The sequence below is a fragment of the Callorhinus ursinus genome, unplaced genomic scaffold, assembly GCF_003265705.2.
Source record: "Callorhinus ursinus isolate GAN/ISIS: 27379988/994484 unplaced genomic scaffold, GSC_fseal_2.0 scaffold11, whole genome shotgun sequence".
NCBI classification, from domain to species: domain Eukaryota; kingdom Metazoa; phylum Chordata; class Mammalia; order Carnivora; family Otariidae; genus Callorhinus; species Callorhinus ursinus.
Window position 1 is genome coordinate 39983115 of NW_027397073.1, and position 14628 is coordinate 39997742.

Here is a 14628-nt window from a genome sequence, read left to right on the forward strand (position 1 = left end):
CCTTTGATTAATACAGAAGTCCCAAGTTTTAGTTGTATATGTTATAAACTTTTGATAATTTGGAACATCTCAAACACTGGCAAAATTAGCACTTAGAAAATGAAAAAGTGATTTCTATAAAATTTATTCATGTTATATTTTCATTTTACATACCATGAATGGCATATCATTTTTATTTCTCTGTATTTCACCTTTGAAATATTTTTTATTCTCTTTATATGATTAACTGAGCTTGGGAGATAAGGCAGTTTCATAATACTGTGAATAATAGATTTGGAGCCCAAAGACTTTGAGATTGATGACCAAATTACTTGCATAACTTGATGAACCTTAGCTTACTACTCACTTACAAGACAAAGATAATAGTTCTTTACTCCTTGCCTCTCTTGTGGTGGAACTGTCATAAGGTATGAATCAGATCCTTATTGTCAGATTACTGGACAAATATTTAGCGCTGGTTGTGAAAATACTTTTTGCTACTTTTAAGCTGGGAGAGGGGGAAACTCTTTTAAATATTCTCTCAGTAAATTAGCTCAGACCTTTGGTATCCTTTTATGGCCATTGTTCATGTGTTTTCTACCTAATAAGTGGCATATGGAAATTTATTTAGTATAGTTTAGAAGTCTCAAACAATAGCTTGGTTTTTTTGATGTTTAGAGTATATTAAACAATAATACATTTTTTGAACTTTCTATTAAAGTGTAAGATAAATACAGAATAGTTGAATAGCTCATTGAATTTAACCAGGACCCAGATCAAGAAATAGAACATAAGTAGCACCCCAGAAATTCTGCTTCTGTTGTCTTCTTTCCTCCAAAGTAGACCTTTAGTCACTTTTCTCTGACTTCTAAATCAAAAGCAAATTTAGTTCTTGCTTTTACAGCTGTATACATCAAGGATCAACAAACCTTTTCTGTCAGTAGCCAGATGATAATATTTTAGGCTGTGCTGGCCAGAAGGTCTTTGTCTTAATTACTCATCTCTGTTGTTGGAGTCCAAAAGCAACCATAAACAGTATGTAAACAAATGGATATGACTGTTTCAATAAAACTTTCTTTACAAAAACAGGAAGCAGGCTGGATTTGGCCCGTGGGCTATAGTTTGCCAATCCCTAGTGCAGATCAAAATCCCAACTAGGCTGGCAGGAAATTAAAAATCAAAATTTTCCTGGATGGTAAAGAAAAATGGAGAAAAATGGTTAAAAAAGATAATAATAGAAAGGGGGTGATATTCTCTGTTTTCATTTAGATGATAATGATATTTATTGAAATGTTTACGGTGTGCCTGGCACTGGCTATATTGAGACTTTTACATGCATGATTAACCTTCAGTTAATACAGATGAAGTACTATAACCACAAAACACAGCAGTCTATTTTCAAAATGAAATTTTAAAGCAATTTTAGTTCTTCAACTATTAAGACAGGTGCTATACAATTCAATGTCTGTGGCTTAGTCTGTGGCTAAGTAATAACCGCAACAAATTTTGAAATTATTATGAACCCCTTTTTACAAATAAGGAAATTCAGTCTTAAAGTATTGAATACTTTACGTGAAGTTGCTGGAACTTAAGTCTAACTCCATCACATAATACATAGGGAATGAATAAATGATTCTGATCCTAGATTCTTTATCTTAAATTGTATCGCAGATGATTCTGTTAGTTTAAATAACAGCAGAAAAAGTTGTTCATGCTTTCCTTTATCTCAACTGGTTTTAACTTCTTTTATTTGTATATGCTATATTTTAACAAGACAATGTTTTTATTGTCATATATATTTTTTTCTTTTCTCAGGAGCCACCAGAAATGGAACTATTAAAATTTTTCAGGCCAGAAAACACTACAGTTCCTTTAAGACCATCCGTAGAGCAGCTTTCTAATCTCATTAAAACGAGTCTTCACTATCCAGAATCATTTAATCATCCATTTCATCAAAAAAGGTCTGAGGTTTATTTTTGTTAAAATTTTTCTACAGTGCACGTGTGCGTATACACGCACACACTCTTATTTATTTTAACAATGGCATTAACCCCAGTATTGAAGAAGAAATTTAGAATAATATTGAGGCTATGGAAATTGCTCTTAAATAATTTACCCTTTACTATGATCACTATATGCTGCAGCTGTGGTTAGAGGTAGATACTGCCTTCGACACCTCAGTTGCTGAAAGTTTCCTTTTGCACGTTTATCATTAAGTCAAAATCAAGAAAAAATATAATTTTGGTTTTGTTTTAGACACAAATTAAATGTAAGAAATGACTGTAGTATAGACTCATCAAACAGTTCAAATTTAGACAGCATTATGAAGCTTTACTAAGTGCTAAATGCTAAACTTCTTGGAGAATGATGTTCAGTTGACCCTTGAACAATGCGGTTCCATCTATGTGGGTCTACTTATACATGATCTTTTTTGACAAATACAATACTGTAAATGTGTTTTCTCTTAAGGATTTTCTTGATAACATTTTCTTTTCTCCAGCTTACTTTATTGTAAGAATATAAAATATAATTCATATAACATACCAAATATGTGTTACTCGACAGTTTGTGTTATTGGTAAGGCTTTGAGTCAGCTGTAGGCTATTAGTAGTTAAGTTTCTGGATAGTCAGAAGGTATACACAGATTTTTGACTGTGTAGGGGTTAGCACCTCTAACCCCTGCGTTGTTCAGGGGGCATCTGTATTTGTAATTTTGGTAAGTAGCTTGATTATATAAACTTAAGATTCTAAAAATAAAAAGTCCTAAGTCAGATGACACTTCAAAAAGTTGCTAGTTTGCAGGTATAAGAAAAGATGGAGAGACATCTGTTAGAACCAGTCTATAAGTGATAAGTGAAGGTATGAATTTTGGTGAAAAATTCACCCGGGATAAGGGTGGCGATGGGGTGGGATAGAACAAAAAGAGAACAGTGACCTGCAGAACAATGACATCGGAGAGAAAAGCTAAAGAAAAAGGAATCCACAAAGCAGACTAGTTGAGAAGTAATTAGGAAGAAAAGACCAATGAGGAGAAAGTGGTATCTCAAAAGTTGAGTGAGAACAGTTCAAGGAAAGACAATGGTTTAATTGTTTAAATTGCTGCAGAAATGTCAAGTAGTAAATGGACCAGAAAATTATTTATTGGATCTGACAAGAGCTCATTAATGGTTTTTTAGAAGAATGTTACTATATAATGGGGGTGGAATTCAGGATACAATAAGTTGAGGAGAGATTGGGAGGTAAGTAAGTAAAGTGTAGTCTACTAGTGTAGACCACCCTTTCAGAAAGCTGGGCTATGAACAGGGATCCAGGAATATCCATTCAATATTGTTTTCTTACTAGGTAAGATATGGTTATGTTTATGGTCTTGAAGGAAATGATGAGATATAGGGAGAATAACAGAATCCTTAATAGATGGAAAGATACACACTCCAAAGAATTACAGGATTAGCTTTGGACTGCAGAAGGGATCTCCTTACTATTGAAACAGGGAGAGAAGAAAGTAGGGAGAAATTTTAACGTATTCACACATATGGAGTGCCTCCATTTTAGGGAGTATTTTGAGGAGCAAAGTAATATAGGAGATAAGAGAATAAAGCATAGAACATTTGAGAAGTAAAATTTGAGGGTAACTTCTGAGAGGAATGAGAAGAAGCTGGCTAAGGACACACAGATTGCTGGGCAAAATTAAGATCTTGACAGAGACTTAACGTCAGACATATTTAAAAAGTAACTTAAATGGTGCTAACTGCTTTTAAACCTTCTCTTTGTTAAATATACAACAGAAAAGTGCTCAAAAACAACATGTATGACAATGGTGATTTTTTTTTCCCACAAAGTTAACACCCAAATAACCACTTCTATGCTACTGCTAGCATCACAGAAGCCCCCTATGTATTCCCTCCCAGGCACTACCCCGTGTGCCCCCAATATTGATAGTCACTTCTTTGCTTCTCTTTATAATTTTTCCAACTAAGTATACAACTCTATATTTTGATTTGCTTGGGGCATTTTTTGAACTTCTTACATAAGTGGAATTATAGAGTATATTTTTTTATGTCTGGCTTCTTTCATTTGATATGTTAGTAATTGTTAACTATTGCATGAAGCAATAGAATTTTCATTGCCTTATGAATGTTTGAACATACCGGAACAATTTATCTATTTATCTACTCTACTATTGATGGACTTTTGGATTATTTTCTTTCTTTCTTTCTTTTTTTTTTTTTTTAAAGATTTTATTTATTTATTTGAGAGAGAGAGAATGAGAGATAGAGAGCACGAGAGGGAAGAGGGTCAGAGGGAGAAGCAGACTCCCCGCTGAGCAGGGAGCCCGATGCGGGACTCGATCCCGGGACTCCAGGGTCATGACCTGAGCCGAAGGCAGTAGCTTAACCAACTGAGCCACCCAGGCGCCCCCTTTTGGATTATTTTCATATTTGAGCTATTTTGAATTCTTCTGTGAATAATCTTGTGTATAATCTCCTAGTGTATGTGTGCTTGCCTTTTTTCCCAAATTCTTCCAAAGTAGTTTAACCAACTTGTACATCCCACTAGCAGTATATGGGAATTCCCTTTGCTCCATACGTTTACCAGCACTGTTGTCAGATTTTTAAAAATTTTAACCATTTAAGTTATTTATAAAACTTTTTTTGTCTAGGTCTTAATGTTGCTCTAAAGTGCAGCCATAGTTGAGGAAAAAAATTTTATGTTTTATCCCTATTGAACCTGTTTTGACTTGATGTACTTTCATGGGCAGTTTTGATTCCCTGATGTTTCATTTTAAGCAGTTGTTCTACTTTGTTTATCAGACCCATCCTGCTTCACGTACTTCCTGAATATCTTAGATTCCACAGTGCTTCTTTTTAACCTTAGTGGTTGAAACCTTGGCTGTGCTTTAGAGGCAAGGATATTTAGGAGTTTCCACATGATTTGATTGGGGTTAAAAAGACTCATCGAATCTAGGCAGTGTAGGGAAGTATGTGAGGCAGGACAGGTTTGATCGTCACTTCACCTCCAGTTCATCTTATACGCCTGGGAAGCAGGGGCATACCACCTAAATGATCAAGCTGAAGTAGAGTAGTGGGTTAAAAACAAAACAGCACAGTTAAATAAAACTGTGCATGGAAGTATGTGAAAACAAGACAAGTTAAATAAGGATAAAATGTGGCATTTTTTTTCCAACCCTGGCTGCACAGAATTACCTGGGGAATTTTTTTTTTTTTTGACATTTAAAACAGAAACATCACTTTTATTGACAAGTTAGGGCCACAGCAGACAGCTTCCAGAACAGAAATAGGACAGTCCCAAGACAACAGAGTGTAAAATCGCAGCGGACAGCTTAGTACTCTTCACCCTCACCCTCTCCCTCCGCACTGTCCACTCCAACCTCCTCATAACCCTTCTCCAGGGCAGCCATGTCCTCACGGGCCTCAGAAAACTCTCCTTCCTCCATGCCCTCCCCCACATACCAGTGAACAAAGGCACACTTGGCATACATCAGGTCAAACTTGTGGTCCAGGCGAGCCCAGGCCTCAGCGATGGCTGTGGTGTTGCTCAGCATGCACACGGCCCGCTGCACCTTGGCCAGGTCTCCACCGGGCACCACAGTGGGAGGCTGGTAATTAATGCCCACTTTGAAGCCAGTGGGGCACCAGTCCACAAACTGGATGCTGCGCTTGGTCTTGATGGTGGCAGTGGCAGCATTGACATCTTTGGGAACCACGTCGCCACGGTACAACAGGCAGCAGGCCATGTATTTACCGTGCCGAGGGTCACATTTCACCATCTGGTTGGCCGGCTTAAAGCATGCGTTGGTGATCTCTGCTACAGAAAGCTGTTCATGGTAGGCTTTCTCAGCAGAGATGACGGGGGCGTAGGTGGCCAGAGGGAAGTGGATGCGGGGATAGGGCACCAGGTTGGTCTGGAATTCTGTCAGATCGACATTCAGGGCTCCATCAAATCGGAGGGAAGCAGTGATGGAGGACACAATCTGGCTAATAAGGCGGTTAAGGTTAGTGTAGGTTGGGCGTTCAATATCGAGGTTTCTACGACAGATGTCATAGATGGCCTCATTGTCTACCATGAAGGCACAATCAGAGTGCTCCAGGGTGGTGTGGGTAGTGAGGATGGAGTTGTAGGGCTCAACTACAGCTGCGGAAACCTGGGGGGCTGGGCAAATGGAGAACTCCAGCTTGGACTTCTTGCCATAATCGACAGAGAGACGTTCCATCAGCAGGGACGTGAACCCGGAACCAGTTCCCCCTCCAAAGCTGTGGAAAACCAAGAAGCCCTGAAGACCTGTGCACTGGTCAGCCAGCTTCCGAATGCAGTCCAAGACAAGGTCAATGATCTCCTTGCCGATGGTGTAGTGCCCTCGGGCGTAGTTGTTGGCAGCATCCTCCTTGCCGGTGATGAGCTGCTCAGGGTGGAAGAGCTGCCGGTAGGTGCCGGTGCGAACTTCATCAATGACCGTGGGTTCCAGGTCTACAAACACAGCCCTGGGCACATGCTTGCCGGTGCCCGTCTTCACTGAAGAAGGTGTTGAAGGAGTCATCTCCTCCCCCGATGGTCTTGTCACTTGGCATCTGGCCATTGGGCTGGATGCCGTGTTCCAGGCAATAGAGCTCCCAGCAGGCATTGCCGATCTGGACACCAGCCTGGCCCACGTGGATGGAGATGCACTCATGCATGACTGCGACTTATAGGGTTCCTCGGGGCGGGAAGAGGCGAGGGGACGGCGACAAGGTTCTCTTGCTGACAGACTACCAAGGAGTCCGGGGGAGAAGAGCTACCTGGGGAATTTTTGAAAATCCAAATGCTCAATGCCACTTTCATCGGAATGTCTGGGAATAGAACCCAGGCATTTGTATTTTTTAAATGTCCTCAGATAATACCAGCATGCGTCCGTATCAGTCATGGTTGCCACAGTAATGCTTCATAACAAACCACTCCAGAATTCAGTAGCCTACAAGGCATCTCACACTCATGGATCTGCAGGTCAACTACCATTTGGCTTGAAGCTCATCTTCAAGCTGTGGGTTGGTTGGGTTCCTGTCTGTACCACATATATTTTGGGCTCAGTCCGAATGGGCAGCAGCTACTTGGATATGTTCTCATGGCGTATCTCTGGAGTACAAATGTGAACCATATTGTGAGACATTTAAGGCTTCTGTTTGCATCAAAGACATTAATACTGCATTGGCCAATTAGCCTCACCTTCACAATCAACAAGGATGATCCACAGTCCCCCAGTGGGAAGGGTGAAGGGAGTTAATAACTGCTAAACAGTAGTTACAGTTATACCACACTAACTGAGATTGAGAAACACTGAAATAGAGAGCCAAAGTGATTGGTCATCCCTGTGACACTAAGAATAGAAGTGTAATTGAGTGAGAAAGCCGGAGAGATGGGAGATAATTGTCAGAGAGTGGAGTGACAGAGTATTATTTCAGACGTGGCTATTTTAGGTGATTAAAAAAAAAATCACAGTGTGGTCATGGAAAGTAGATGGCTGAGTTTTGAATAGTACTAAATTTGAGAAGATGTTGAATGAGTCGTCTGCTTAGTAAAGTTGTCCACATGATGACAAGTCTTGGGATTAAAGAGAAGAAAGCAAATTCCTGCCGAAGCTTTTAATAACTGAAGCCAATAGATGATATGGAAGAGATGCATAGAGCAGTGGTATGCCCCTGCTTCACAGACGCAGGATGAATGCGAGGTGAAGCGATGTTTCCCTCATCTTTACTGAAGATATTTCAAAATACTCATCCTCTCCCCTTCCTCCAGAGAATCTGCTGTACTGAGTTACTGTTGCTGGGCTTAGTATGTCAGTATGAGGACATAAAAAAAGATGAAAAACTGTGGAGTAGTTTATGACAAATAAATGGGTGTTTTGACAGAGGAGATAGGAAGAAATCATCAAGAAGTGGTATTGGAACTATATTAATGATACATTCTGACCGGAGATGTGGAAGATGTTGGAAGAACATCTGTTGTCAAGAGGGCTATAGGGGAAGCTGTGTACGCAGCCAAATTTCAGTTAAAGTAAGATACAGAAACATAAAGAGAAGAGATTGAGGATCTGGAGGAGTGTTCTTCATGTAATAGAGAAATGTGGGACGGGATGCGTCAGGAGGAGGTTTGGCTACGGACCGTACAGGAATAAGAAGATGAGAAAGAATATGTGACCAGACACAACAAAGATGTGAAACATACTGAGTTTAGCTGCCATAGCTTTCAAAATAAGAAGTCACATTAGACATGTTTATGGAGCTTTTGAACATGTGCTAGGCATTATTCTCAGCACTTAGCGTATTTGATCCTACCTAATCACTATCATGAGCCCAAGACGTAGTTACAATTATTGTTCCTAGTTTACAGTTGAGAAAACTTGAGATACAGAATTGTTGAGCTAATACTTAAACTTTAGTCTAACTGTAGAACCCATGCCTTTAATAACACTAAATTTGGTGGCGGGGGGATAGTTCTCAGCAGTTTGGTCTCTGTGTGGCTCATCAGATTAGCATTTTTGAAAGACTGTTGTATAAAGTGGTTTTTAAAACGTGGTCTCAGACCAGCACCCTCAGCATTATCTGGGGACTTGTTAGAATGCAAATCCTTGGGCCATTCCCCAGACCTGCTGAACCAAAACTGGGAGTGGGGCCCAGTAGTCTTTTTTTTTTTTTAACATGCCCACCAGATAATTCTGGTGCATATTCAAGTGTGGGAAACACAGTTCAGATATGAGAAACACCCCATGTAGAGAATGGATTGTATCAGGTGCTAATCCAGAGGCTGTTGTAGTACATCAAAAGACAAGAGGCCTTGAACTTGTAAGGAAAAAAAGATCAAGTAACCAGGTTTCAGAGATGTGTGGAAGAAAGAATTGACAGGAATTTGTGAAGAATAATAGAAAATTGGGAATGGGGACTAGCGAGGCAGGAGCACCCATTCCCAAGGAAGAAGCACTTAGTATGATGCTTAAGGTTTGCTGGGATAGATGGGGGTGCTATCCACTGAAACAGTGAGTGCAGGAATAGAAGGAGTGAAGATGATGAGTCTGGTTTGGGGCTAGGAAATATCCAGATGTTCATGTTTCTAGAGGCATTTAGATAAATGGAGCATTTAACATTTGAGGATCAGATGGGAACAGAATAGCAAAAGTTCCTGAGGTTTTGCTTTGTGTTACAAATTATGTAGTTGGATTTAATTTAAGGAGGCGCTTCAGACTGGAAACCTACTCAGTAGTCTTTATTACCCTCCTTTCCTTGTGAGAAGTTTGTGAGGGAGGTAAGGGCATAGCAGTGGCACAGCTGAAGGATAGGTTTTTGAAATTATCTGAGCTTTTTGGTTGAGGGAAATCTGTTATTTGCAGTACTGTTTGGAAAATATTTCTAAGGATTAAAATTTCTGAAAGCATTAAATACATTGAGCAGAATTTTAAGGTTATTTTGTGTGAACTTATAAGGTTACTGTATTTTATTTTTTACTATCTCTTTATTCTTTGTGTTTATAGAGTAAAATATTAATAATAGTATGTAACCAGCCTTCATTTGTGCCTAGGTTATGTTTATTATGTTCTTGATTTGAAATTAATACCAGTCTGTTCATAATGTCCTCTTCTGTCACTGCCTGTCCATTCTATGCTTTATTAAATGCTTTAGTAATTTATTAATTATAAAGCAATATCAGAAACTGGATTACCTGAGTAAATGTGTCCACTTAAAAAGGCTTTCCTCATAATTTGCTTTATAGAAATAATTTTCATATTCTCTAAAACATGGTGGCTTTTATGCAGATTTGGTAGAAAAGCAAATGTCAATCAAGGCCAAGTTCTCAAAATAAAGTGATTTTCAAGAAACATAAGGAGAACAGGATTAGTTGTTGGCATTTTCACGATTTATTTTTTTCCTCATTGATCTTTCCTAGTTGAGATTATTTATAAATTTTTGTTTTTCATTTTGAGAAATAACCACCAAGAAACACTTGTTATTTTTTAAGAGTAGCTCTAATAAATGGAAACAAAATGGTTTTGTGGATGTGTATATTCTGATATTTAGCATTCAGGCATTGTAGGAACATATTTTCCTTCTTATTTACACAAATAATGTGCCTTTTTGGATTTTGGAACTCAGTTTTTTCCCTTACTTGAATCTAATTGTTTTTAAGGAGCTTGTTAGGTATTCGTAAGTGTTATTTTCAAGAAAGTTGATTTTAAAAAGAAAATGCACAGCTTAACCTCTCTGTTTTCCTTCCGCAGCCTTTGTTTAGTACCAGTCACCCTTTTACTGTCTAATTGTTCTAAGGCTGATGTCGATGTAATAGTTGATCTTCGGCATAAAACAACAAGGTAAAGATTCACTTGGTGCAAGATTATTTTGTAGTTTAGGATTGATGTGAGAACAATTTAGCATTTTGAATTATGCACATAATGACCTAACACAGATAGAGAAAGTTTACTCAGGTGTGCCCTGGATTTGTGTTTGACATTACAGAAGCGTTATAGAGGAGTTACAGAGGATTGTCTGCATTATAGTGGTGACAGAATGACAAGCGATTTCCAAAAGAAGCAAATTGTTTTGATCAGAGACAGAAATTTTTATGAAAGTTTGTTGGTGATAAAGAACTCTAAAATTGAAAATCAGCAAGTTTGCAATAGAAGTTTTTTTTTTTTTGTAATTATAAAATAATACTTAACAAAAAAATACAGGTCCATACTCCCATATCTGATATCTCAAGAGCTAGATGCTTTTTGAAATTCAGAAATTTTTGGATTTTTAGAAAAGTAATGTGAAGTGTATATGGATTATTATTATATAACACCCCAAATAGGATCTGGAGCAGCTCTCTGGAATCCAGACACGTTCTGTGTATGATTGATTATGTGTGTCATAAATAACACCTTATTGGTAGATTCTGGGTTGCTTCCCATTTTTCAGCATTATAAACAGTTTCAGTATTATAAGCATTCCCATATACAAATTATTTTTATGTTATGGATAACCATTTGGTTAAAAGCTGAGGTTTAAAATCAGGTTCCATAATTTTACTAGCTGCTGTTGTGAGCATTAATTGAGATAACACTTGTGCTTAGAACATAGTAACTGGTAACAAATGTTAGCTATTATAGCAATAGTAATACTACCTATTGCCATTATTGTCATTATTAATAAACAGTTCGCTTCATGAAGTAGTTTCTAGAAGTAGAATCCCTAGGTGAAAGGGATCCGATACTAGAACTTCGGGAAAAAATTTATAAAGAAAAACCCTCCAACTTACCATTTTCCTTCTCCCACATAGTCCAGAAGCATTGGAAATCCATGGATCATTTACATGGCTTGGACAAACACAATATAAACTTCAGCTTAAAAGCCAGGAGATTCACAGTTTGCAGCTGAAAGCATGCTTTGTTCATACAGGTGTTTATAACCTTGGAACGCCTAGGGTATTTGCCAAGTTATCGGACCAAGTTACAGTGTTTGAAACAAGTCAGCAGAACTCCATGCCTGCCCTGATCATCATCAATAATGTGTGACAACTTGCACATTTGTACTGAAAGCCACAAGAATCAGTTTTATCTTACTGAATGGGTTTTAACAGCAGTATTTGAAGTACCTAACTTGTTATGGAGGTTGGTGTCGGATTGCTGCAAAATACTTTCGACTTGTCAATGTGTTGATGATGCAAAGCACGTTGGACTGAGAATCTTTACATTCTTTTTTTGTATTTCTTTAAACCCTGGTAATAATTTACATACTCATAATACAGAGTTTCAACATATCCATGCACCTTATTAAGCCCTGTCTTAAAAACCAGTGTCTAAGTCTGCTGTTACAACTTATTGATGGTATCTGAATATTACCAGATGATTCTGAGGAAGGAAAGGCCTTGTTGGCAGTACTCCTGTTAAGCCATTAGTCTATAAATTCCAGCTTTACTGTGAAGTTCTATAGAGTGTTAAATACAAGTTTTCCTGTCTTGCCTCACACAATTCTCTAAAATCAGTTTTGAACTTTGGTTATAGAGTCTTCATACTTCAGTATCTGGTGGTTCCTATGGCTTATACATAACTTTGTAAAAAGAAAAAAATTTTTTCTGATGCTTTGAATATAGTTTTGAAAGGAGTTTGACTTTTTTTTTCCTCATTCATCTCAGCATAGGGTGCACTATTTCACAATATGAAATTTTTTTGTCATTTAAATTATCATATTCTTTATTATGTAACTTTAACAATTGAGTTGATCTGTTTAAAATATAAATCTACTCAAGTTAATTAAAAATAAGCTTTTCAAAAATGTATTATATTTATAACAAGTGTAAATAGAATAAAGACATGCTATTCACTGTATAGATTTATTAGATGCTTTTATTTTTTAATTCAGAGGATTTAACATGTTCTTTATTTAAAATGAATGCCAACCATAGTAATTACAGCAGGCCAAACCAATTTCCTGAGAAAGCTTTGTTTCCAAACATGAAATACAATTTTTGTTCCTACAGTCCTTGGTGGCCATGTTTTACACAAGCAAATGAATTTTGCCTTTAAATGTGTCATGTCTGATGCCCAGTTACAAATTTGGATAATTGTTTTATATCCTGGGAAAAAGGAAGATCATGCTTACTAAACTATTGAAAATAACCACATTACAGAATGTGATGCTGGGTATGGTAGATGAGGTGATTTAACCTTCCTGCTGAAGAAAAGTAGAGTCTAAAAACAAGAAGAAAACATCTTACTAAAAACAAAGTGTTAACAGTATAGTCAGTTATTAGTGGACCAAAATCTTGGAGAAGTAGAGAAAAGAGACCACCGTTTGGGGCTACTTTGCCTTGGGAGTGTTTATCTACTTAGAAGCAACTGAAAGGCAGAGCCTTACATTTGATGCACTCTGAAACAAGAAGTACAGGTCAGGAGAAATCATCTAAGCTGAAGCAAGGAGATAAAAGTTTCGAAAATAGGCACAAGAAGGTAAGGGACCTACTGGGTTCAGTGGGAAAGTTTTATGTTTATTTGGAGTCCCAGAAAGAGGGGAGAGAGGGTAGGGCAGAGGTGGTATTTGAAGTGAATCTCTGAGAATTTCCAAGATGGACATCAAGTTACAGATTCAAGTGGTTTAGTAAATCCCAACAACATAAATATAAAGAAACAATAACCGGATGCCACATAGTGAAACTGCTGGGAATTTTTAAAGGGGTGGGGGGGAATACAGTCTTGAATACAGAAGACAAGTGGTAGCACAACTGATAGCAGACTTCTCGACAGAAATCATGGAAACCAGAAAATGGGCCTGGGGCTTGGGGTGGGTATCTTCAAAGCATTGAAAGAAACAAACTGCTAAGGCAGAATTCTAAACTCAGCAAGAATACCTTTTAAGAATGGAAGTGAAACAAGGATATTTTCAGATAAATAAAACTGAGGAGTTTATTTCCAGGTGGCCCTAGGATAATGGTGTCTACCTAAGTCTTAATCCTTCCATTCGTTCTGCAATTAAATATACAAATCAAAAAAACAAGTGAAGCCACACCTAACTCATACTTTGGACATAACTACACAGAGAATACTCCTAACTTCAAATTATCTGTAAGTGGAGAATTTAGCACTGAATTCCAACAAGCTGTCTCAAGCATCTACTTACAAGCCTTTGTGGAAAGCAGAGGTGGGAAGACAGGAATCCAGAAGGAATTGTGGAGAGGAGACAAGGGAACTCAGGGTTTAAGGGCAAGCTGAAGTCACTCTGACACAAAGCAAGTCTCTCCCCTTACTGTAAAAGTACTCAACAAGAGATCTGGCAGCTAGAGCTCTGATGACAGTCTTTGTAGTGGGGCCTTGAGGAGCAACAAGGGACAGGGTCTATTCATCAGGCAACTAAGGAAATGCCTCCTAACAGGAGTAATCTCATAAATTGGCTACTTGGAAGAGTATGGAGTATTTTGAAGCTTGTGCTGACCAAGAACTTTTCAATCTCAACTGAAATTTTTCCATTAAGATTCATGCTCCTAGGCCTGATTTCCAGAAAATTCCATTAAAATGCAAATACCTGTAAGTACCCTGATAACCTACCATAATCGATAAGATTTGCCCTGCAGCTTGTGAGAGCAAGGCTTTACTTGGAATGGGACGCCAGTACAGTACTTAGAAGGGAAGTGAGGAGTGCAGGTGGGAGGAGCAGGAATGGGGGCAGGGAGCTGAAGGAGCCAAAGAAAAACTTACCGGTCACAGACTTTTGCTTAGGGTCAGTCCTGTTTGACAATATTCTATTGCTCGTTCCCAGGATTAATGGGCTGTGGTATTTGGCCTCAGGAGAGGAGATTGCATGTCATGTGTTCCCCTTTCTCCCCTATGTTTCTGTTTTGATTTGTAAGCTGTGATAGAAGTCACTTTCCTAACTTCAACATTTCTTCCCTTCCTTAGTGATTGAATTAATTATGCTGTAATTGGTGGCAGAAAGGGACACATCTGAGACGTTTTTGTGAAAGGCAAAAAAAATATTCTTTTTTGCATTTGAATAGTATGTCTTGGTTCAGTAAACATTCCAGGAGGATTATCCTTTGAAGACTATTACTATCTGTTGATTAGAAAGTCTGATTTCAAGGTAACTTTTTAACCAGAGAAGGGGCATTTGGCTGGGAGAAGCAGATCTTAATTTT

The 14628-nt window shown here is 38.1% G+C and overlaps 1 protein-coding gene and 1 pseudogene across 5 annotated transcripts in view; one reads left to right on the forward strand and one right to left on the reverse strand.

Annotated features, from left to right (window-relative positions):
* Positions 1-12534, forward strand: part of TRAPPC8 (trafficking protein particle complex subunit 8) — an 87884-nt gene extending 75350 nt beyond the window's left edge. For 3 of the 5 annotated variants that reach the window (XM_025886432.2, XM_025886433.2, XM_073898366.1), the window contains exons 27-29: positions 1795-1940; positions 10241-10330; positions 11281-12532. In XM_025886432.2, the coding sequence (XP_025742217.1) occupies positions 1795-1940; positions 10241-10330; positions 11281-11515 (471 nt within the window). In that variant the 3' untranslated portion in view covers positions 11516-12532. Of the gene's footprint in view, positions 1-1794; positions 1941-10240; positions 10331-11280 lie in introns of all 5 variants that reach the window. The other 2 variants (XM_025886434.2, XR_012380052.1) reach the window with 2 other exon arrangements.
* Positions 5210-6746, reverse strand: LOC112834954 (tubulin alpha-1C chain pseudogene; annotated as a pseudogene).
* Positions 12535-14628: the final 2094 nt, after the last annotated feature.